General features: G+C 39.3%; 1 protein-coding gene and 1 pseudogene across 1 annotated transcript; both read left to right on the top strand.

Moving 5' to 3' along the window:
• The first annotated feature begins 537 nt into the window (after positions 1–537).
• On the top strand, positions 538–18,982 carry usp21 (ubiquitin specific peptidase 21). Its single transcript, XM_041237097.1, is given in 14 exon segments — positions 538–1,396; positions 2,343–2,471; positions 2,474–2,505; positions 5,365–5,424; positions 5,994–6,111; positions 6,879–6,990; positions 9,412–9,534; positions 10,312–10,376; positions 10,939–11,042; positions 11,402–11,488; positions 12,934–13,012; positions 13,545–13,652; positions 15,167–15,281; positions 17,259–18,982. Coding segments are annotated over 13 exon segments (1,158 nt in total). The 5' UTR covers positions 538–1,396; positions 2,343–2,386; the 3' UTR covers positions 17,329–18,982.
• Positions 18,983–22,560: 3,578 nt separating this feature from the next.
• Positions 22,561–24,652, top strand: LOC121305381 (annotated as a pseudogene).
• The last annotated feature ends 96 nt before the right edge of the window (positions 24,653–24,748 follow it).

Consider the following 24,748-nt stretch of genomic DNA (forward strand, 5'->3'; position numbering starts at 1 on the left):
ACGTTTGATTCCCGGGCCACAAAATGCACACCTTTTACATATACACATGCATTTTAATAGGTGATATAGAAAACGCATGTTTGTATTCGCCGTTTTTTTAATACATACACATGTACTTTATATATGACTTGTTAATTTAAAACACATGTTATCTGTCATATCTGGTTCCTCTCCTGTGCGTTCTCATTCATTGAAGAAATCTGGCACCTTTTTCGTGAGACAAACCTGTCAATATCGGGATTCATGTTTTGTGCTGAAACGATTTTTAGCACGGAGTGTAGATGCTTGTCATTGAGGGGATATATTTGAATGGATTTATTAATCTTCTTCAGTGAAGTACGTACAGCCAAACATTGACATGAAGCGTGCAGCCTGAATGCAGAGCTGTGGGCATGTGGCTGGAAGGAAGGGGTTAAACTGCTCGGTCGAGACAGAATCAAATTTAGTGCCTTCACACACGGGAGGCGCTCCGTCTGTTGTGTTGTTGTCAATCCAACAAATTTCTCCCACTGTAATTTAATGTTGCGTGCACACTTCTCAAGCTGTTGAAATGTATCGTTTGCTGTGGTAGTGAGGTGCATAACTCCAACATCCAAAAGATCTTGAGTAACAATGAAGTCTACATCAAAATAGATAACGCAGCTAGAGGAAAGGCAACGAAATCGCTTCCTTTTTCAGTGAGCTCTCCTGAAGATCGGTAGCCAGGACATGCATTCTCCCAGCAAACAGTATTTCTTGTAAGACTGGCATTGGAAAACACGCTTTTTCTCAGGACAGACTGTTTCTGTGACTCCAAGCAGGCAGTCTTTTACAAAAGCACCCGCAAAAAAAGTGCTTTGACAGCGATTAGCTCTGCCACAAGGTAACTTTCCTTTACTGTCGCATTTTACTTTCACTTTTTGCCTTTTAAAACATGTTCTGCTGTAAATCAAGGGTTCTTTTTAATTCGGCCAGCTTTGCTTTCCTCCAAACTCGCCATATTTTTTCTTTGCTTCGTTTCATAGTGGCCCCTTATATTTAATTATTTAATCATCGCAGTATTTCCCTTACATACCAAGCAAAAAAAAAAATAATAATAACTTTACCAAACTCTCCAACAACACACCCCAATCCCTAACGAGAGAGGAAGGGAGAGGAGATACATACATAAGAGAGGAACGGTGGGATTAAGATTAAGACCAGTAATCTTCCATGTTCACCCAGGAGAAAGTGCAACATACAGTGGGAAAGAAACAGATTGCAGAGCTAATAAGCTTTTTATTCAAAGCGAGTAAGTGTTGTTACAGAGCTGAAGCACAGACAAAGTAAAGCAGGACAGTCCAGGGAGCACAGAGGCTGCAAAAGAAACATTCCTGAATAAAGAAGGAGGAAGAAGTTACAGACCGGATATAATTCAGTAAGTAGATTCATTAATTACAGTATTAACCTCTGTTCATCTTCAACTCAAAAGTTTAGTCAAAATGAATAAACGTACAAAATGTATGTAGTTTCTTTTGTAATGTGTGTACTGTAATTAAAGTTTGTTTGGGGGGGGCTCAAATATTCTTCAAAATGTAAAACATTCTTTCATTTTGAATAAGCTGGAAAAATGATGTTTTCATATATGGTCATGATTTTTTAATTTATATTTTTAGAAATTTTAAAACAGTTTGTGTGAACCCTATTGAGTTCAAGAAGTTGCCTGGCCAAAACTTAAAAAAAAAAAAAAACATATGACCAAACCCAGTCCTTAAACACACAGCACCAAACCCAGCCCTTAGACACACAGCACCAAACCCAGCCCTTAGACACACATCACCAAACCCAGCCCTTAAACACACAACACCGAACCCAGTCCTTAAACACACAGCACCAAACACAGCCTTTAAACACACGGCACCAAACCCAGCCCTTAGACACACAGCACCAAACCCAGCCCTTAGACACACATCACCAAACCCAGCCCTTAAACACACAACACCGAACCCAGTCCTTAAACACACAGCACCAAACACAGCCTTTAAACACACGGCACCAAACCCAGCCCTTAGACACACAGCACCAAACCCAGCCCTTAAAAACACAGCACCAGACCCAGCCTTTAAACCCACAACACCAAACCCAGCCCTTAGACAGAGCACCAAACCCAGTCCTTAAACACACAGCACTATTGTCATAAAATATATTTTACACCCCTGGTTTCAAGCTATGATTAATATAGTTTGTGATTGCCTGCCCTGTGTAGGTCTGCTGTGTTTAAATCACAGGAGCCCAGGTTAGGACTATAGGACTATATTCAATAGATAATTATAACTGAGTGCTACATGAGACCTTACAGAATTGCTGCTTCATTTTGTCCACAGACACTGATTGCACTAACGGCATAACGGGAGTTTCCGGGACTGTCATGCTCGAATCTCGTGCCACTTTAATCACCCACAATACACTGCAGCAGGAAGGAGCAGACATCTCCCAGTCTGTCCTCTACACCTCCTCATGGGGCTGCTACTGGTTGCTGACAGGGAGGTATGGGATGGGTTAAATGTATCTGCATGTCTGTGCACTTGCCTGGTCTGGATACATCTAACAGCTGTTAAATACATTTGAAAAATAAAAATGTCCTGATAATATTAAAAAACAGGAGAAGCCAACAATTTGCTGTAACACTGAAAAGAAGACAAAGCACAGATTCCATAAAATAATTGTATCTGTTAGCACAATTATCAGTGGTTCTCTTATGGTTGGGGTGTAGGTCTTCATTTGCCTTTTTAAAAATGTTATCTACAGCTGTGGCCAAAAGTTTTGCGTTACCTTATAGAATTAACAATTTTTACTTCATAAAGTTGAATGAAACCTGCTGAATAATGTTAAGTTAACATATTGAATTACACACCGCTTTGCAGTTTTCCATATACTTAATCTATCATGAAATACGGTACTACTATTATGGCTTCTGGTAGACTTTTGCAATATCATTTTGTAGTTTCTTTGATTACATGAAAAGATGTAAATTATGTTCATATAGGTTTTTTTCTTATGCCTCAATCCTAAAATTCTAGGTGATGCAAAACAGTTGTCGATGACGTCACAAGATTCAAACTGCTTCCTGGTGCCCTGTAACGTCTCATTGGCTATAGCTTCATTCTCATGGTCCCAGTCTTACTCATGTTGCTATTACAGGACCAGAAAAGTTACAAATTTGAGATTATATAAGATATACCAAATGCAATCTGAAATATCTATAGAAGGCTAGGAGTGTATGGGAAAACTGTGGTCAAGATTGGTGCAAGGAATTTCTGGTGTTCGCCATGTAGAGTATTCTTTGAATGAGGATCTTACAAATGTATTTTAGCAGAGATGCAGTGTATGCATTCCAAATGTTGTTGCAATGACATCTGGAGACTGCTGCTCGAGGAACTTCCTGAAGCTGAGCCCCCTTTACAGTGTAATATAACCCATTTTTCCAAGTCTTCCTTGCAAAAGAGATGTTAATCTTAATTGGACCTGATTAAAGATATAGTAGTAGTAATAATAATAATAATAATAATTATAATAATAATCTAAATGTATATTGCTTTATATTTAAAAGTATTACAAGTATTCCCAAATTGAAACAAACTTCTTGATCATCTGGGTAAAATGTTCATCAACTATTTACTTGACGGACTAAAAAACTGGTTTTCAACCAGACTCAAATCCCTCCCTCCTCCTTTCAAAGCAAAAACCTCCATTCTGCTACTCAAGAGCCCAAGACAGTACAATCTCTTATTCAAAAAGAGATTAAAAAATGATTTATGGTCGGCCTGTTGGCAGCGCCACCGTTTCCAATATTCAGGATCCACCCCATTGGCACCGGCACTTGGAAAATGTCAGGAAAAAAGCTTCTTATCACTGTCAGCACCAAGGGGTTCAAGCACCAGCAGCTTCAGCTCGCTCATTCCTCACAATCAATTCTCTCTACAGTACATTACCATATCAGATGCAATTCATTCAATTAAATTGGCAGGTCAAGGCTCTTGGTTAGCAAAAGCAGATATAATAATCTTTATATAGCGCCTTTCATAGTGGACCACCATCACGAAGTGCCTTACAAGACTAGGGTGTGTGAACTATGCATCAGCTGCAGAGTCACTTACAACAACGCCTCACCCGAAAGACAGAGCACAAGAAGGTTCAGTGACTTGCTCAGACACACGGACACACACACAAACAGAGGTTTGTATCCTTGCTGTTTTTCTTCTGTGTCAGGTCGTTTCCTCACAGGCACTAATGAGATGAGTCAGATTGACCTCTAAAATAGCTGTGCAGCAGTGCTTTAATGGGATTTGAGGATCAATGGTCTAAAAGGGGAGAGAGAGGGGGGAGGGGGGAGGGGGGGGGGGAGAGAGTGGGGGGGGATCCGACGTCAGTTCTCTATTATTCAATAGATGAAAACTACAATAATTTTGAAAAAAAATCTAATATTTTTGTTGGCTTTAAATTTGAAAGCACATTCCCATTCAATGGCATCATCAGCATTGGTAAAGGAGGAAGCGCAGAACCAAGCTCGGCAGCTTTTTAAACATGAACATAAACAGAGCGATGATGAAGATAACTCACGGCTGTTGACCCTGTATGCAGCTGTAGCTTAAAATTAACCGTTTTTGTAATTTTGATACTTTTAAAAGTTGCTTTAAGGGTAGCGGTGTGTCAAAAGATGAGTGGTGTGGGTGAAAGTACGATGTCCAGACAACAGTTCAATGTTCAAAAACAGTCTGTATTTATTAAATGAAACAATAAATCCGCCCCTCTACCAGCAGTGGTATTGGGGGGTATATGACAGGATTGCAGTCCTTTAATAATAATAATAATAATAATAATAATAATAATAATAATAATTGTAAATCTCAAAGTGCTCTCCGGTGTGGTGCTCGTTGTGCTGTGCACTGATTCAAGTGCTTCGTGTGGTTGTGCTGGCTCTCTGGCGACAGCTCCCTGGCTCTTTGTAGTCTATAACACACAATAAAACAAAACCAAATGGCTTGTTATCACATTCAGCCTAAGGGGCTATGCTCACGTAGCTGTGTCCCCTTTGTACTGCCAAACTCCTCCCTGCAATCAGCCCGGCGCCCTGGTCTATACAATCGCTTACAAGCCCCGCAGCTGATCACAATGGAGTTGTTTAGCAGCTACACGCTTTCTCCAAGGTGGCTGACCTGATAACATGCAGTACATAAGACAGTAATGTATTACTGTAAACACAATATGGTATTCTGTAACCATTTCAGCTAGAATGGCTTCCCAAAATGTTGAACATGTATTTATGTATCCATTGCCTTTTCTGCTTTTTAGGTTACAGGGCGTACATTTTCAGACCAAATAATTTCTTCTTTTTTGTCTCCGCAGAAGGAAGTTAATTTAACTCTTGGAAGTGGGCAAATCGGACTTTGCAATGTGGGAAACATGGTACATCTGCCGCTATGCACAGAGACACCAACAGGATTAAGTACACTAGTGGATCAACTAATTCCCAGCTGGGATGAACTGCCTTTCATTTTAATAATCTGATCTGTGATAACCACAGTTAGGGGGTTGGCGCCCCACAGCTATTCCTCTAATGCTGTGACATATCCAGGAGTATTTAAAAAAAAATGATTTGAAAGTTCTCTGAATATAATCAGCAAGGGAGATTCTTTAAGTTGAATTAATAACACTCTAGTTATGTGATAACCACTTCCTGTGAACTAAACGTATTTTCAAAGTGTGTACTGCATTCTTATGTAACTTGTTTTTTGGAAACAGATTTAAAAAAAAAGTTCAATGTTGCAAAACTGAAAAACATTCATAATTACTCGATTGTGCTAAATTTCAATCTGCTAAAAGACACTTAATCTATTGACAAACTTTTAGACCAGAAGTCTTGAAGACATTGAATCATTTGTCACTGAATAAAGATTATTTGATAGGGTGAACAGTATTAAGTCCCTCTAGTGACCTACAGTAAAACCAGTACTTGTCTCTTCCTCTTTCTGCAGTGTTTCCTCAACTCTATGATCCAATGTCTCTCTCACACTCGGATCCTCAGAGATTACTGCTTACAAAAGAAGTACCGTCAGGAAGTGAGCTCTCGCAGGAAGACTGAGCTGATGAATGGTACATTCCAGTCGTTCATTCTGTAGCTGGATTCAGGGTAACATGAGGTAGTCCATGATTCTCATCAGTATCAGAGTGTGCCAAATGTCTTGGTTTCCCTGAATAGACTGACTTCCTTACAGACAGCAACGTGATTTGACCCAGAAGTTGTTGACTCGATAGAAAAGGAAGACAATGAAGTGGTTTCCATTCTGTGATTGAATTACGACTTACATTTTACACATTTTTTTTAAATTAAATTAAGCTGTGAGTTTTGCATTGAGTTGCAACACAGGGATTATGCAAAATGTGCAGTTGAAGCCGTGTATAATACTAAAATTGCAAAGTAGGCTGGTCTTCTCTGGGGACTCCGAAGGGAGTGTCAAGTTAGCCCAGGCGTTGCCACGGGTTAGGGAGATAAAACCAGCAGGGACTGTTTCTCCTCATCGCTCTACAGTGAACCCTGCTGGCCAGGCACCCAGTGAGCTCAGAGCAGACACCTGCAGGGCCGGCCTTTGTTCTCCAGAGGTCAGTAGCTTGCTGACATCCGCTCTCGAGAAAAAGGAAGCTGGCTTGGTCGTGGGATCGGAGGACGGCCACTGAATATTCGGGTCTCCTGAGCCATGTGGGGAATTGCTGTGGTGAGGAGAAAAGCGATTGGGCATAACAAACTGGGAGGAAATCAAGGGGAAAATTTGTAATTGGACACACTACATTTTTAAAATTTTTATTCATATTTAGTTTGCATCAGAAACTCATCATCTGTTTCACGCTGCTTCATTCTGTAGCTTTCTCGGAAATGCTGTCTGATCTTTGGACAACTGACATGTCAGCTGTAGTACATCCCGGGAATTTCAACACAATATTTAAGGAATCGGTACCTTGTTTCAATGGCTACAGGTTTGTAATATTAAAAAAAAAAAATTTGAAATAGATACTAAATCCACAATCTGTATTGGGGTGCTTTCTGATAGATTAGTATTGTGGGGCTGGGGGAAGATATATGTCTGTCCACATTGTAATGGTTGAGCTGAACTAAGTCATGCCTGTCTGTTCTGCTAAGGCCAACCCTAAACACTACTGTGGATATAAGAGCATAAGAAAGTCTGCAAACTAGACAATTCAGCCCGTCTTGCTTGATTGGTTGTTAGTAGTTTATTGATCCCAGAATCCTTTCTGTAACGAGGTGACCAGAACTGAACACAATATTCTAAATGAGGTCTTTCTAATGCATTGTGAAGTTTTAACATTATTTAAATTCAACACTTTTCATTATATATCTGAGCATTTTGTTGGCCTTTTTTATAGCTTCCTCACATTGTCTAGATGAAGACGTTTCTGAGTCAACATAAACTCCTAGGTCTTTTTTATAGATTCCTTCTTCAATTTCAGTATCTCCCATATGGTATTTATAATGCACATTTTTGCTGCCTGCACACAGTACCTTACACTTTTTTTTTAATTAAATGTCATTTGCCATGTGTCTGCCCAGTTCTGAATGGTGTCTAGATCATTTTGAATGACCTTTGCTGCTGCAACAGTGTTTGCCACTCCTCCTATTTTTGTGTCGTCTGCAAATTTAACAAGTTTGCTTACTATATCAGAATATAAGTCATTAATGTAGATTAGGAAGAGTAGAAGACCCAATACTGATCCCTGTGGTACTCCACTGGTTACCACTCTCCATTCTGAGGTTTCTCCTCTAATCAGTACTTTCTGTTTTCTACATGTTAACCACTCCCTAATCCATGTGCATGCATTTCCTTGAATCCCTACTGCATTCAGTTTGAGAATTTATCTTTTATGCAGGACTTTGTCAAAAGCTTTCTGGAAATCTAAATAAACCATGTCATATGCTTTGCAATTATCCACTGTCAATGTTGCGTCCTCAAAAAATCAAGCAGGTTAGTAGACACAATCTCCCTTTCCTAAAACCATGCTGACTGTCTCCCAGGACACTGTTACAATATAGGTCATTTTCCATTTTGGATCCTGTTATAGTTTCCATAAGTTCACATATAATAAGTCAGGCTTATTGGTCTGTAGTTACCTGGTTCAGTTTTGTCTCCCTTTTTGTGGATCTGTATTATTATTATTTGCAATTCTCCAGGCTGTCGGTACAACCCCTGTGTCAAGAGACTGTTGCTTGATCTTGGTTAGCGGTTTGTAAATTATTTCTTTCAGTACTATTGGGAGGATCTCATCCGGCCCAGGGGATTTGTTTATTTTAAGAGCTCCTAGTCCTTTTAACACCTCTGCCTCAGTTATGCAAAAGTTATTTAAAACTGGATAGGAACAGGTCGGCATGTGGGGCATGTTGCCCGTATCCTCCTTTGTAAAAACTTATGAAAAGTAATCATTTAATATATTTGCTATTTGTTTCTCTTCATCTATGGTTTTGCCATATGTATCTCTTAGACATTTTACTTCCTCCTTTGGTGTTGTAATATTGGAAACACTTTTTGGAATTGGTTTTAGCCCCCTTGGCAATGTTCATTTCTATCTCTCTCTTGGTGTCTCTAACTTCTTTTTGATTCATTCTGTGTACTTTGTTTTTGGTCCCCTTTAAACTCTCCTTAAAGTGCCTTTTTTCTCTGAATATTTTTTTTTTGAATTGATCTTTTGACCATTTTGGCCATTTTAGTTTAGATTTTGATTTGTCTACTTTGGGGATATAATTGTTTTGCGCCTCTATTACTACATTTTTTTTTTAAATAGTCATCCTTTCTCTGTGAATGTCTTCTCAATTTTACTCCAGTCATACACACATTTCTAATGTCATTGTATTTTGCTCAATATCTGAATTTGGCAGTCAAGAGCATGCCCCTATTATTATGCCATTTGAATTTGTGTATTATTCTGACCCATATTTATTCTGTGTTGTTATCTTCATCAGATTTAACACTTTAACACATTTTTGTATAGCGCTACTTCTCCACCTCTTCTGTCCTGCCTGTCTTTCTTATACAGTGTACACCCACTAATATTATATTTGTCTCCATCACTCTCAGATAACCAAGTTTCTGTAACACCTATCGCTTCGTAGTTACTTGTTAGTGCAGTAGCATCAAGTTATCTTATAAGTTGTTGCCCTTTTCTTGATGTAGTCTCCCTTCTTTTTTCTTTGTTGATTTCTACCCCTTCCTTCCTAGTATAAATGCTTTTGAACCTCCTCAAGGATCCTTTCTCCAAGTAGATTGGTTCTGTAATCAAGAAGATAGATAGATAGATACACACCCGCACACAGACTACATTGGTTGCATAGGTTCAAAACTATTTTTTTCTAATGCATATTTAACAACATTTTTGGCATTTAAACAGTCAACAAGATGCCCAGGAATTCCTACGTTTCCTCCTGGATCGGCTTCACTCTGAAATTAATCGCACATCATCCCAGAACCAGCCAATCAGCGATCTTCCAGAAAGCAAGTATAACAAGCTGAGGTAAGGACCATTTCCAACACAGCCTGCACACTGACTTGAAAACTGAAACTAGCCCTTCGTGTGGTATATAGACATAATTAAAGAGTACAACTCCATGAAAGGGCACTATGTAGACATGTTCATAAAACAAAGTAATATTAGAAAAGATTTGATTGTTTTATACAAGAGCAAGATACAGGATGGTCCCATATGCTGTAGATCTTTCTCAGAGCAGAGTTGCAGATTGAAATCCAGGTGAACCCAAAGGGAGGCCTGGAGTACCATTAAGGTACACAGAGATGTAATTCTGTTACAGTACTAACATTTTTGATATCAACAATTCTCATAACTATTTTTCTATATTAATATTAATCTGTACTTCTTGGCTTATGTAAGCTGTGTTGTGTGTAATTTGAAAGCACTAGGCAGGCCATCAGTATGTCGTGGTTGACGGGGAGAAATCTCCTGACCACACAGTGTCCGAGGATTAAGGCATGTTTTTTCCTCCATAGAAAGGGCCAGAACAGAAGCATTTAACAACAACGAATCTTCAGAATTAGTACCATAACACGCAGGTGTTTTCAAAGACATATTATTTTTAAGTCCTGTTAAATGTGTAATAGCCTATCAAAGTCTGTTTTTGCTGTCAAGAATTATATTTTTTGAGATACACAAAATTACTGTTATCCAAAATAGACTGGATATCCAAAATATAATTGTTGGTATCAGAAACTTATGATTAAATGTTGAAATGACTTGCCATACAAACTTATCAAAACTTGTTTCTGTCTCTCTCAGAGACGATAAGAAGGCAATGCTGATGTGGAAGCACTATCTAGAGAGAGAGGACAGCAAGATAGTGGGTGAGTTTACCTGGCAAACTAGATCTTGTGCACATTCACTTCAATCAGGTAATATTTTGTTGCAGAGTTATTTCCCTATGCACCATTGTATCATACTACCAAAGTAAAACAATAATTTTAGTTTACCTTGCATTAGTGGTCCAGTGTGCAGCCAGCCAGGTGTTCTGCATTGCTAGTAACTTGATAGCCTGTGGGGTTGCACTGCACTGGACGGCATTACAATCTCCTGCATATATCTGAACAGTGCCTCTGTACTCAGGTTTGAAACTCGCACTAGCCCTGCACTAAGTCTTGGGTTTCAGAGCTATTTTGAATTAGGTTTATTATTTAGGAGCTTATAACTTTATAAACAACTGCTATGAGCAAAACTACAGACTCAGGTGTGATCTATTCATGCTGTGATGATTGCGATCGGTTCAGAGTAGATCAAGCACGGGCCTGAATATTCAAACTCCTGGCACATTGTCTGTATGTATGGGGTCCTTTTTGAGGTTCTACTGTGTGATCATTCTAGCCAACATCTATTTCTTCCTCACCACAAATCTCTCTGTCCACGCCTTAGACCTGTTTGCAGGTCAATTAAAGAGCTCCCTTCGATGTTCCATCTGTGGTCATGAGTCTACAACATATGATGTCTTCTATGATCTGTCACTACCCATCCCCAAGGTACATCCATCACTCTATCTGATATTATGTGTTTTCAAATCTATACATTGTTTTATGTGTTTCTTGAGGCATACTTGGCATGCATGAGGTTGGGTAAATGTTTAGATGTGCAGCGCATCGAGAGGTTGGAGAACAACCGTCCATAATGTCTAAGAGATACATATGGCAAAATCATAAATTGTAATCAACCCCTGTATATCATGTATTATGCATTTCTCTATTTGAAGAAGTATGGATTTTCTTGTATTTATTGCATCTTGTAAAGCGCTTTGTGATAGTGTTCCACTATGAAAGGCGCTATATAAAATAGATTGATTGATTGACACACAGACATATTCTGACTTTCCTTTTGTTTCTAGGGAAGTGTTTCCGGAGGACGCGTTTCTCTGAAGGACTGTCTCGCACTTTTCTCTCAAGTGGAGGAGCTGAAGTCAGATAATGCACCGGTACATAAATGGGGGCGTTGCAGGAGCGATAAAGTGGGCAGACAGTAGTGAGAAAGGGAAAGAGGAAGAGTAGAATTGGTACAAAATGCATTGCAGTTAATGTATCGGGTGCACTAATACAAAATATGTCAAGCAGTAGGTATGATAGTCAAACTCTTAAACCTTTGCAGTCCATTTATTCAGCACTTGTCAAGTGCATCAGGTCCAATTTATTTTACACTCGCTGTTTCAAATTTCTTTTAAAAGTAAAACAGGTTTAAAAGGCATTGAATCGCAAAAGGACACTCAGTACTGTATCTCCAGCCAAGTCACAACCCTTGTTCGCTGTAGTTCTCACATACCTCTTTATAGACGCACATACTGATCAATCCTCTCCTGATCACTCGTTTTATCCCCAAACTCCTCAATAATGCGATCCGAGTCATTATTTTATTACTATAGCATCTCAAAAAGCTCTGCAAATGTCCGTGATATTCTCTGAGCGCTGGATGCAGAAGCAGCTATCTCCTTTGTTATGTCCGTGTTATCTCTGTAGTGCATGGGGCTATGAGATACGCCCTTTTATCGGCTTCATTCGGCTCCTGTCGGTCTCACTCAGCCATTGAAAGGTTTTCTCCTCTTTCTCCGGAGAAAAAAACTACTACAGACCTCTGCTTGACGTCTTTATGATGATATCGGACAGGGTCCAACATTGGATGGGAAGAAGAATTGTATTGTCGGACCTGGTCCGACATAGGACCGCAAAGGGTTAGTGTTGTTAACAGAAAAGACATTTTCATTTTTTTTTTTTTTTTGTAAAATTCTGTGTTGCAGAGTATGTGATCAGTTAGGCTATGGAGAGCTAGTTTAAATCCTGGATGTGTCAACTTGCCAATCTTGGCTGGGTGCCCACAAGCGAGAACTACATTTACCGTTGTGTTGCCAATGTGATAGACCAGAGCTCTGTCATCCTGGGCTCGGTAGATTATCAGCATCCACAGCTCAGGCTCTTTGGATGGGACTAGACTGCAGAAGTGGAGGGTGACCTTCAGTGGGTGGGTTCAGGTTGAGGTGGCATTTCAAAACAGAGGAAAAACCTAAATGGACACTCGTAAAGTACAAAGTAAAGCTGTGAAGAGGCATAAATCACAACAAGTTAAACTTAAATGTATTCAAACATAAGAAAACACAATGACACGTTAGTTGTGTGTTTTCTGCACTGAAAGACAGGCAAATAGCATGACAATTGCATCTCCCAGCTCAGCAAGAGAGAGTGCACCTCAACCCTTACCCACTGCCATCCATCCTGGACCTCTTCAAGCACGGGCTGACAATGGTATTGAGATTTTGTAATGTAAATTACATTAATGTCTCATGAGGACAAAACTGAGACCACACACAAAGCTGTCACCCAGTCCCCAAATGTAGTGTGTTTTGCTTCTTATTAAATATATTTGGTTTTCCAGATGTGTGACAGATGTGGAAAGCATACCGACAGCACCAAGAAATTAACCATCCAGAGGTTCCCAAAGATCCTTGTTTTGCGTATCCTTACTGGGGCTTGACAGCAAAGTCACAGAAGAAATTCAGTTACAACAATATTTAAAATAAGCCTAAATGTAAGGAACTGGTGGAAAAACACATTGGAATCCTGAATACAATACAGCGTTTGCGACTCAGAAGACCGATCTCTTGGGTCAAGCTGTGAACCTGTGAAGCTGAACGACCAGAGCTCAGTACTTTGAAGCCTGCTAGGAAATACTCCTGAGCAGTGGCAACTTGTTTCTAGAATTTCCCAGTAAAGACACTTGTTTCTCAATAAACAGAGAGAGGCCAGTGGAGCGCAGGTTCACAGCCTGGCTGTTCAATGTCTCGGGTGATTGCACAGGGAGTGTTGGATTGGGTGTGGCGCTCGCTCAGGTTAGGCTGGCAAATAATTTGACATTCTAAAATTGGGGGTAAAAAAACTGAATCTAAATGTTTTTTAAAAAATGAAGGGAATAGACACATTTAAATGTCAATCGACAGAAGAGAAGAGCAGGAATGTGTTATAGTCCTCGACAGACCCGTACCTCAGATCTGAATCGTTTCTCTACAACACGATTCTCCATTTCCAAAAGCACAGCAACTGTCTCCTTCCCTATACATCACCTCGACCTTGGGGATTATGGGACTGAGTGTGCAGGTATGTGTATAGCACTTTTTACATAAGGCTTAAACTTTGAGTCATAGTAGAATTGTATGTGTGTAATTTAGCAGAGATTGTGTCAATATACAATCTAGTGAATGTCTGCCACTGCCACCTTTGCATTGTCGTTAACATCTCAAGCATGCTTGGAATGCTCTGTAACATGGTGGAGGAACGCTGTACAGAAATCACACAGCGGCCTGTTGAAGTTCATCTCAGCTGCAGCAAAAACAGGGGCTTAACCCTGAATTAGAAAATAGATCAGAGATTTTCTTTAGCCTGATCTCTCAATGTGAGGTCCCTAAATAGATCAGAGATTTCCTTTAACCTGATTGGTCAATGTGAGGTCCCTAAATAGATCAGAGATTTCCTTTAACCTGATTGGTCAATGTGAGGTCCCTAAATAGATCGGAGATTTATTTTAACCTGATTGGTCAATGTGAGGTCCCTCACATTTTACCTTTTCTATGCTTGATGAAAGAAAATATCTGAACTTGTGAAGTGTACTGTACTGTTTACTGTAAAAACAGAATGATCAGCATTAACATGTAGAAATTGAGGGCCTAACGGTAACTTAAATACTGAATCTTACACAAATACACGAAGCTGCACTCAAAAGGTCACTTTTACTTGGTTCATCTTTATGTACGAGGCACCTGAACTGAAAAGCAGCTCCATATTGAAGCGACATCATCCGTCACTGGGAGACCGAAGCCTGAAGGCTACCAGGCCGCACTGTGGAATTCTGAGTAAACTGCATTACTCTGGGAATATTGAGGAAAACATTTGTATTAACCAGCACCAAAAACTAGTTTCGCCTAAAATCAAACGGAGAAACTTGAAATGTTATTTTTATACGTATCAGTTTTCTAATAGCAATAGAAGGCGCTAACCGCAGGGTAAAACCCTTTTCTTCAGGTTCTGTTGCTTAAACAGCAGAGTTTTGCTGCTGCAGCTGAGGTGCACTCAGCTGGTGGATTGAGTCTGCAACCTACTTCACTCACAGCAATCACTTGGTTAACCAGGCTATCTATAGAGAGCCAGCACTCCAGCCAGCAGTTCACTGTGAAGCTTAAGGAGAGAGAATTGCTGCCTGGAGCTCTTCAGCAATAACACTGAAGTACAATGTTTAGTTACCAAAAGAGCTGTGAACCCAGTTAGGTGCTAGAAGTCCAGGTTGGGATGGCACACGTTTATTAGTTTGTTTTGTTTTTGTTGTGTTTTCACTGGCTTACCCCTCTAGCCACTGCATCGTGGTTCTTTGTCTGAAATCTTCAAATATTAAACCCTATATAATAAGCAGCACTTACTGTACAGTTAATGTTTTTTTTTTTGTTTTTCATGTTTTACATACCAGTGTGCCTGTTGAGTGGGAAATATAGCAGGAATATATCCTACGAGAATTGCATTTTATCTTTTGTGTAATTTGTATGGTATGAGAAGTAGTGGCACAATGTTCAGCAAAATGTGCTGGTAGTTTAAACTCGACATTTCCGTGCTGTCTTGTTTAGGAAAGGCTCTGTATAACCTCTACGCTACCTGTAATCACTGTGGCACTGTTCATATTGGGCATTACACTGCTTACTGTCTACTGGAAAGGGGCTGGTTCTGCTACAATGACTCAAGGTAAGTCTCTTCTCTTACTGCAGCATGTTTTTTTTTTATATGAAACCCTGACAGTGTGTGATGTTGTTAATATAGTTCAAAAGATTCCATTAAGAAAATAAAGTGTGATGCTATACAATTACCTCTCATGTCTCTCCCTCTCTCTCTACTGACCTGCCCTCGTGTCTCTCCCTCTCTATCTACTGACCTGCCCTCGTGTCTCTCCCTCTCTCTCTACTGACCTGCCCTCGTGTCTCTCCCTCTCTATCTACTGACCTGCCCTCGTGTCTCTCCCTCTTTCTCTACTGACCTGCCCTCATGGCTCTTACTGACCCCATATGGAAAGAACACATATTTTCAATATATTATAAATACACGCACTGTATACCATTTTGTATATTAGATATATGCATCACATATCCATATATTGATGTACATATGTTCTTAATGTGTTTTAAATATAAGCAAAACAGGAAAATGCACGATCAAAATTAATGATAGCATGCAATTTGATTTGTATGCCATAAAAAGATAGATGAATGTGTGTGTGTGTATAGACAGATAGAGTAAATAAGGAATAAGTTAATTCACTGATTCCAAATAGCGAGAATAAGATATTATATATATATATATATATATATATATATATATATATATTATATATATAATACTTATTATTCCATTGACTTATTTAATTAAGTTACTAAGGTTTATCTCTTATCTTAATTGTCTAAAAAAATAATATATAATATATATAGGTCATATATATATATATAGATAGCTATATTATACATATGTATATATCAACTATCCATTCGTCATATGGTCCCATTGTCGACGAATGTCGTATTGAGAGTAAGACGGTGACTTCTGACTGAGTGTGCATTATGACCCTGAGCAGGTCACTTCACCTCCTTGCTCTGTCCTGCAGATGAGATGTTAAATCAATGTCCTATTGTAAGTGACTCTGCATATAATGCACAGTTCACAGCTTCTGCCTCTGTAAAGCACTTTGTGATGGTGGTCCACTGTGAAAGGCGCTATATAAAAATAAAGATATATTATTATTATTACAGTTCACAGCTTACCTCTGTAAAGAGCTTTGTGATGGTGGTCCACTATGAAAGGCACTATATAAAAATAAAGATATTATATTATTATTATTGTACACTACCGGAGTATTTTAGATTTCTTAATATTCACAAGTGTTCTATATTATTATATCGTGTACAAGTTCTTTATATAGTGTTTACTACAGTCTTTCTATATATATATATATATATATATAGATCTATATATCTATTATCACAACAGACACTCAGACATCTTATATTAGGCTATTAATATGAAAATATGTTATATATATATATATATAACTATATATATATAGCTATAGTGTTGTCTTTTCTGTATCAAATCCTAAGAATTATATTTTTATATGAAAGTGTTATAGTGTCACACTTTATATTCTGGTTACAGTGTGTAAGTATATACATGTGTTATATAAATTGTGTGTATATTCTAATATTCATTTTCACATTTTTCTTAATTGGACAATGGATAATATATGAAATATGTAGTCATTTGTATAAAACATTCACCAAATGAAGGGGTATATTTTAATTATAAATATTTAGATTATAAAAAACACGCATTTAGATTATACAAAATATGAAGTATAACAAACACACATAGATCATAGAAAACATATTTAAAGTATAAAGACACTTATTTGGAGTTAAAAAAAACATACATGGAGAGCAATATATCTTACATATAATAACACATAAAATCCTTATGTTGAAAATACTTTAAAAATCGGGCCAATTATATAATGTATATATGAACATATACTGTATGTGTGCACATAAAAAAAAAAAAATGAAGAGAAATAACATCATATAAGTGTAACATATATTGTTTTTTATATATGTGTTTATATATAAGTTTTTTTCCATATGGGACCTGCCCTCATGTCTCTCCCTCTCTGTTCCTCAGAGTCTCCCCCATTTCTGAATCTCAGCTCCAGTCCAACCAGGCTTATGTTCTTTTCTATGAGATGGAGTGATTATCTGAATCAAGGACATTTCCGATACCAGCTGCAGGATATTCAGCAGTCATTGTGAGATGCTGAGCTTATCGATGCTGGCAAAGAAGAGACTTGGAAATAGCATCTCAGTAGCTGGTTTTGTATCATGGATATCTGATATGCATCATTTTAAGTAAAATCGACACGGTCCATAGCACGCTGTATAGATTTGTATTGGTTTAACTCTTCTGATACCTCGTGATTCCTGCCATTCTTCATTATATCAGGGCTGGCTTATGTTACCTTTCCACCTGCCACTGGGATCAAGTTCAAAGTGATTTGAAATCAATCAGGGTCTTTCAATCAGAAGCTTGAAGATCAAACTAGTGGGAGCTCCAGTTAGGATTGCAATTCGCTGGCAGGAGCGTGTCTCTCTATCTCGCTCTTATGAATTAAGTTTCCTACCGAGCATCCAATGTGAAGGCCCTTTAACCTTGAACTGCAAAAAAAAAGAATAGGGGGTTCAGTTTTATTGTCAGAGAAATATTTGAGATAGGCGGAGAATTTTTAAAATGGGATTTATACAAAAATGGGAAGACGTTCTCATACCATAAGGACAGGTTCAACTGTGACAACACGGATTGAGATTTTTGACAAAATATTTCAGTGGCAGGTTTTTGATAAGTGAAGGTAATCTCTCATGGCAGCGTAAATGAATGGGACCAATTGAGCTAATTGTGCCAAGCGTAGTTTGAAAGATTAGCAATGTATATTGCATCAATCCTACAATTTCAACATGCACAAAAAGCCATTTAGCAGAAATGAGTAATCAATCAATAAATAAACTGCATTACGTGCACCTTGGGCTGTATTAAAATAATCACAAACAAAACAAGTTAAACTATGTCTTGAAAGCTGCCTTCTTTCAATTGCTTTCTTATTTTAATGAATCCAATCAATTCCCAAAATGAAACTAACAGAAAAGGAGAGCAAGCTTTCCGTACTGTGTTAGGCAATACACTGATTACAACAGCTACGGAAACGTTCACCAGCAGCAGAAACACTTCATTAAAACTTATCCATTGAGCTAAAACAACATCACCTACAGACAGGAATGTAAAAGAGAATTATAAAAACAAAAAATCTGAAACAATGGAACTCCAGGGCGAATCTCACTTCACAGGACAGAAGCGAGGGCTGCGTGGAGGATGAACCTCGGGAATTGAAATAGGAGAGAAGTTCCTTTGTGACTCCGGAAAGAGGACAGGGTTTCTCCTTGGCTCGCAGAGAGACGCCCTCGAGGTGAGACCGAACCAAGTGGCCTCAAAGGCTGCAAAGTATTCGGTACTTCCCCCGAGGGGAACCTGGAATGGTCAAGAAAACGAAAGAGGCTCATGGAGAACCTTCTTGGTGGAGGATGAGGACAGCGTGGCTGGGCCTCTAGGTTGGGAAGTGAGCTTCACTTTCCCCCAAAGGGAGGCCGTTGCAGAAGGGAAGCAGCATAGTGGAGGAGGAAGGAGGAAACTAAAATGCAGAGAATAAAGGCATGACAGGGTTTAAACAGGGAGGTTGACGGATATTTTGGTGGGACAGAACAGGGGAGAAGACCTCGCTCAGGCCCCCTGAACCACACTCTAATAATGATGCTTTGCAAAAATAATGTTTTCCTTGGGCGGCTGCGTGGTCCAGTGGTTAAAGAAACAGGCTTGTAACCAAATCCCAGCACCTCCTTGTGCTCCGTCTTTCGGGTTGTTGTAAGCGACTCTGCAGCTGATGCACGGCTCGCACACCCTAGTCTCGTATCTTGTAAAGCGCTTTGTGACGGTGGTCCACTATGAAATGCGCTCTATAAAAATAAAGATTATTATTATATTTACAAGTGGAAAGTTAGGTTACCTTACTTTGTCGGTTCCTGTCTCTTTTTGAAGCAGATTTGTCAATGACAATGACACCTTTGGTTTAAAATTAGACCCTTCTCCATCCAACACCCCACCTTCAATCAACAAATCCCTGACTCGGCAGACCCTGTAGGCAACGTGCAGCTTACCTGAGCCAAATTAAGCGATCTTTACCATAGCAACACACTCTTCTGGCGTACGTGGCGCTTTTATTTGAATGCACTGAATGTTTCCAGATGCACAAGTGGCGAATCAAACATAAAAGTAATTATTTAATGATTTATTAAAATCAAAGAGAACTTTTTTTTATTCAATGTGGTACATTAGAAATCCAAACCACACACACACACTGATGCTGTCTGTGAAGTATTTATTAACACATTTATTACCTGACAATGTCCAATCCTTTGCTAACACATACAGGGCCTCATGCACTAAACAGCAGTAACGTGTTTTGCGCGCAGAGTAACCTAAAATGTTCCTCTCCTAATGTATAATGAAGGTCAATTCAATATAAATTATTACATCAAGTATATTATACCCCTAACAGGATGTATATCTGGGGCTTGTGATTCAAACAAATGCTGGAGATGTGGCACTGACACAGGAACCCTAATACATGTGATATGGAATTGCTCCAAATTAAAATCTTATTGGGAAAACATTTTATCCCACTTGTCTGAAATAATGGATTATGATGTTCCATTTTCAGCTAGATTTGTAATTATTGGGGACACCTCACTACTTTCACTGACAAAACCACTTAAAAAAAAAAAAAATCCTTTCCTCTCTTTTAGTTGCAAAGAAAGCGATATTACTTTCCTGGAAAGACTCAAAGCCACCTGCTTAAGCCACCAATAAGGAGTTAAATTCATATGTTTTATGTACTCAAAGGGAGACCCCAATAAGGAGTTATATTCATATGTTTTATGTACTCAAAGGGAGACCCCAATAAGGAGTTAAATTCATATGTTTTATGTACTCAAAGGGAGACCCCAATAAGGAGTTGTATGTGTGTGTGTGTTTTATCCTTTTAAAGTAGACAGCACCCCTTGATTAGTTCCCCTATATAACTGGAACCAAAAGAAAAACAGAGGGAGAACACAGGGGGAAACACATTGGAATGGGACCAACGACATTTTGGTACCTGGAAGGAAGCGAAGCAGCACTGGAACAGCAAACACACTGAAGAGAAGCAGGAGGAAACTAAAGAACACATCTACATGCAGTGAAGACTCTACATCACAGAAAAGTTAAGTACTCTTTGCATTGGTGAGAATACTATCAGCACGGACTGCATCTTGTGTTGTTGATGTAAGCGTCCTGTTTGATGGATGCAAGTGTTCTAGTTATTAACTGTTACACGACTCTAGTACACAGAGACTGTGAATGGAATAAGTATACTGTTGGACAGGAAGATATCTTCATTGTATTAGGAATGCTGACGCGTTGTAGCTTTGTCTGTCTCCAGGGCTCGCGCTCTCTCTCTCTCTCTCTCTCTCTCTCTCTCTCTCTCTCTCTCTCTCTCTCTCTCTCTCTCTCTCTCTCTCTCTCTCTCTCTCTCTCTCTCTCTCTCTCTCTCTCTCTCTCTCTCTCTCTCTCTCTCTCTCTCTTTCTTCCAGAAGAGGGGTTGCAGAGAGGGAGAACTGTTGTATCACCTGAACACACCCTGATAAACAAGGGCTCTCACCTAATAGAGTTAAGTATTGGTGGCCAGGTCCAAAGTCTTGTAGGGAGGAGCTGAATATGAGGTGTGTGAATCTTGTTCCTGTAGTGAGTTATTTCAGCTTGCATTTTGATGGCTGGAACTTTATTTGTGGATTTAAATAAAAAACGCACAAAGGATCAGCACAGGTAACCAAACCAGGAGACGGGTCACTCTGAAATGGGGAAACAAAGTAACAGCAAAATACAGCATGAAAAGTTCCCCAGATAAAGTAATATTTTTGTTTGTTTTTACTTCACTATAAAGTCAAAACTGTGACACTGGATCTTTAAAATGCTGATGTTGCTCTGCCCATTAAAAAGGTCTGTATACTGCGAGATGCCTGCAAGCGATGACCAGAAAATGCAATACTTACTAGTTTCACCTAAAGGAACGTGTTCGTCCATGTGTCTCCTATGTAGGATCGCCTGTACAAATGTGCGAATTTGTTCGATTTTTTCATTTTTTTAATGCAAGTGTAAATGTGCCACACCTCATAATGTTAAAAGCACAAAACATTGTTCAATGACAATGCGGCAATAGACACATTAATTTCTGCAAATGACCGTATGGTCGTTCTACAAAAGGGTGAAACAACTTTCATTGGAAATGTTGCCTTTTGGGCTCTTTTGAAGTGAAAACCCTCATCTTACAGAGCCCTATGCGTTGCTCCTGTGAGAACCACAGTATTTATACAATAATCAGATTGGGTCACTTGACTGAGAATTGATCAATGTGCCATATGGAGGCCATGTGACAAGAAATCTAAGACAGAAAAGCCGAGTGAGAGTGCGTTGAACAGAACCGTAGTGAGTGTAATAGCAGCGCATTTCAAATCGTTAATACTGTGAAGGCGGCATTGCTCAGTGTTGCATATCCTATTCTTTTACACTGTTGCAACCCTTTTTATTCTGAACACACAAGGTAGCAGCATGGTTATAATGCTATATGCTTCATTCATGACAAGTAAGTGATTAACTTCGGGAGCAGAACTTCCTTGAATTCGTTATCGAGAGCCTGTTAATAAACAACCCATACTTTATGTTTTGGGAGTCTCCATGTCTGTGACTATCGATTGTATTTCTGAAATATACTTGTGTGTGTGTTATAATTAGGGCTGAATCTGTTTCACAGTAAAAAATGATCATTTCACCGCATTTTATGGCCCTAAAGATAAGTATTTCAAGATATTTCGCACATTTAAAATTGCTAATTTTCAAATATTTGAATGCTTGCCTAAAAAACATTAAATGCTACATTGTAAATATTTAGGGTTCTTTTTTTTATGTCCAGCATACATTTTATCACAGTCAATAAATATTTCAACTTTCCTCTCCTCTCAATCTCACAAGTTTCTTCTGCTTCTGTCATACTTTTTTTTTTTTTTTTTTTTTTACACGAAACAAGGAAACAAATAATTAGAAATGAATGCCTAAAATAAATCAAAATAATAATTTTTAAAAAACCAAGGCTCAAATGAATTTATAGAAGTCACACCATACAGACACTTTTTATTTATTTATTTTTAATTAAGCTAACCTGACTTTACTTGGTTATTTTATGCTATGACCAGTAAACTGGTAAATCTATACATTTACTGATTAATCTATGGATTTACTGATTTTTATAAAATCTTGATTTTTTTTTTTTTGTTGTTGTTTCCTCAAGATGAGAGTGGGAAATCTCGGCTGTGTCTTAAATTCCAGGGTGTCTTAAATTCAAAGGAATACAGTATTTATATGCACTTCAAATGTTATTTACAGTACTTTTTTTCTAAATGTGATCATTGTTAGCCAACTATATAATTATTTTAGAAGTGTTAAGTAAAGTTTTATCTAACCACATGTTTAACAATGATTTATTTCAGAAACTATGGTGGGACGATTTCCATGGAAAATCTGCTCAGCTCTGATCTTAGCCCTTCTCGCATTTAACACGCCCTGTTGCAATAGTGTCAAGATCCTCCTGTTCCCAGTAGATGGCAGCCATTGGGTGAATATGAACTTCATAGTTCAGGAGCTGCGCGCAAGGGGGCATAACGTCACGGTGGTGCGTTCGGTGAGCAGCTGGTACATCAAGGAAAAGGCAGCTCACTACACTTCAATCTCCATCCCTCTTTCTGAGGGGATTAACATAGAGAGTGAAGAGTTAATGGCCTCATTCCTGAGGAGGATGCTGGAAATCAGAAGAGGGGAGGGCTCCCTGCTGGCTTTCATCACCTTGCACAGGGAGCTCTTTTCCCTTCTTTGGGAAGCTCACAGGGCTGTGTGCCAGATGGTGGTCACCATGTTTGAAGACCAACAGCTAATGAAGAACATCCAGGATGCCCACTTTAATTTGGTCCTCACAGATCCTGGTTTTGCAGGTGGAGTTTTGGTGGCTCACTACCTCCAACTCCCTATGGTCTTCAATGTCCGTTGGATCATTACTGGGGAAGGTCACTTTGCCATTGCGCCCTCCCCGATTTCCTACATTGGGCTCCAGAGTGTCGGATAAGATGGATCTTGTTCAAAAGGCCAAGAACATGCTCCATTATGGTCTTGGCCTCTATATGGACAGATTTGTTTCAAGCCCACATTATAATGCCTTGTGTGCTCGCTACTTTGGCCCAGATGTTGACATCTACAGTCTTATCCAATCTGCAGATCTCTGGCTCATGAGGGTAGATTTTGTTTTTGACTTTCCATGCCCCACCATGCCCAACATTGTCTATTTGGGTGGCTTCCAGTGCAAGCCTACCAAGTCCCTCCCACCCGAGCTGGAGGAGTTTGTGGAGAGCTCTGGGGAGCATGGCATCATTATGTCCTTGGGTACGCTGGTCAATGGTCTTCTCAGAAGGTCATCTGGAGGCACACAGGGAACAGGCCTAAAAACCTTGGCAACAACACGCTACTAGTTAAATGGATGCCCCAAAATGATCTCCTGGGACACCCCAAGACCAGAGCCTTTGTGGCGCATGGAGGCACCAATGGGGTGTATGAGGCCATTTACCACGGCGTGCCGATAGTGTGCCTACCACTAATCTTTGACCAGTTTGACAATCTTATCCGGCTGCAGGTGCGAGGGGCAGCCAAAGTTTTGGAAGTCACTTCCCTTGACACTGGGGATCTCCTCCATGCCCTGCAGGAGGTTCTCAGGAATCCATTCTACCGGAGGAACATGCAGAGGCTCTCAAGACTGCACCAGGACCAGCCCATCAAGCCGATGGACAATGCCCTTTTCTGGATTGAGTATGTCATGAGAAACAAGGGTGCAGCTCACCTACGCACAGAGTCCTACAAGATGCCCTGGTACGTGTACCACTGTTTGGACGTTATAGCGGCCTTGCTGGCTGCTGAGGTAGCCTGTCTGCTTGCTATCATAGTAGTGTGCAGATTGCTGTGTTGCACGGTTTGTATTAAAAGGAAAACCAAGTGTCAATAAGCACACATGTCAAAATTAGAAAACACTACTTAAACAGTATCTAAAGGTAGTTGTTTCCCATTATGCCCGATATACAGTACACATTGTACAGAGGTGAACGAGAGGATCACATTACGTGGAAAAGCCATAGACTCCTGTTTCGGAATTACTAGGCTTCCAAACCAAACATACTGTAAATTATACAATTATTGCAGAACTAAAAACACATCTTCAAATATAATTGCCTCTTTGTAAACAGAAGCTCCTTTCCTGGTTCCACAGACAGCAGTTTTATTTCTTAAGTGCATGCACACCTTGGTAAGGAACCCCTATTTCTGCTTTCGCCTTCAAGTTATAATAGTAATAATAATAATAATAATAATAATAATACTAATAGCCTTATATAATAATAATAACCTTCAACCTTATAATGTCAAGCATCAAGCTAAGTCAA

The sequence above is a fragment of the Polyodon spathula genome, chromosome 43 (assembly GCF_017654505.1).
Source record: "Polyodon spathula isolate WHYD16114869_AA chromosome 43, ASM1765450v1, whole genome shotgun sequence".
NCBI lineage: Eukaryota > Metazoa > Chordata > Actinopteri > Acipenseriformes > Polyodontidae > Polyodon > Polyodon spathula.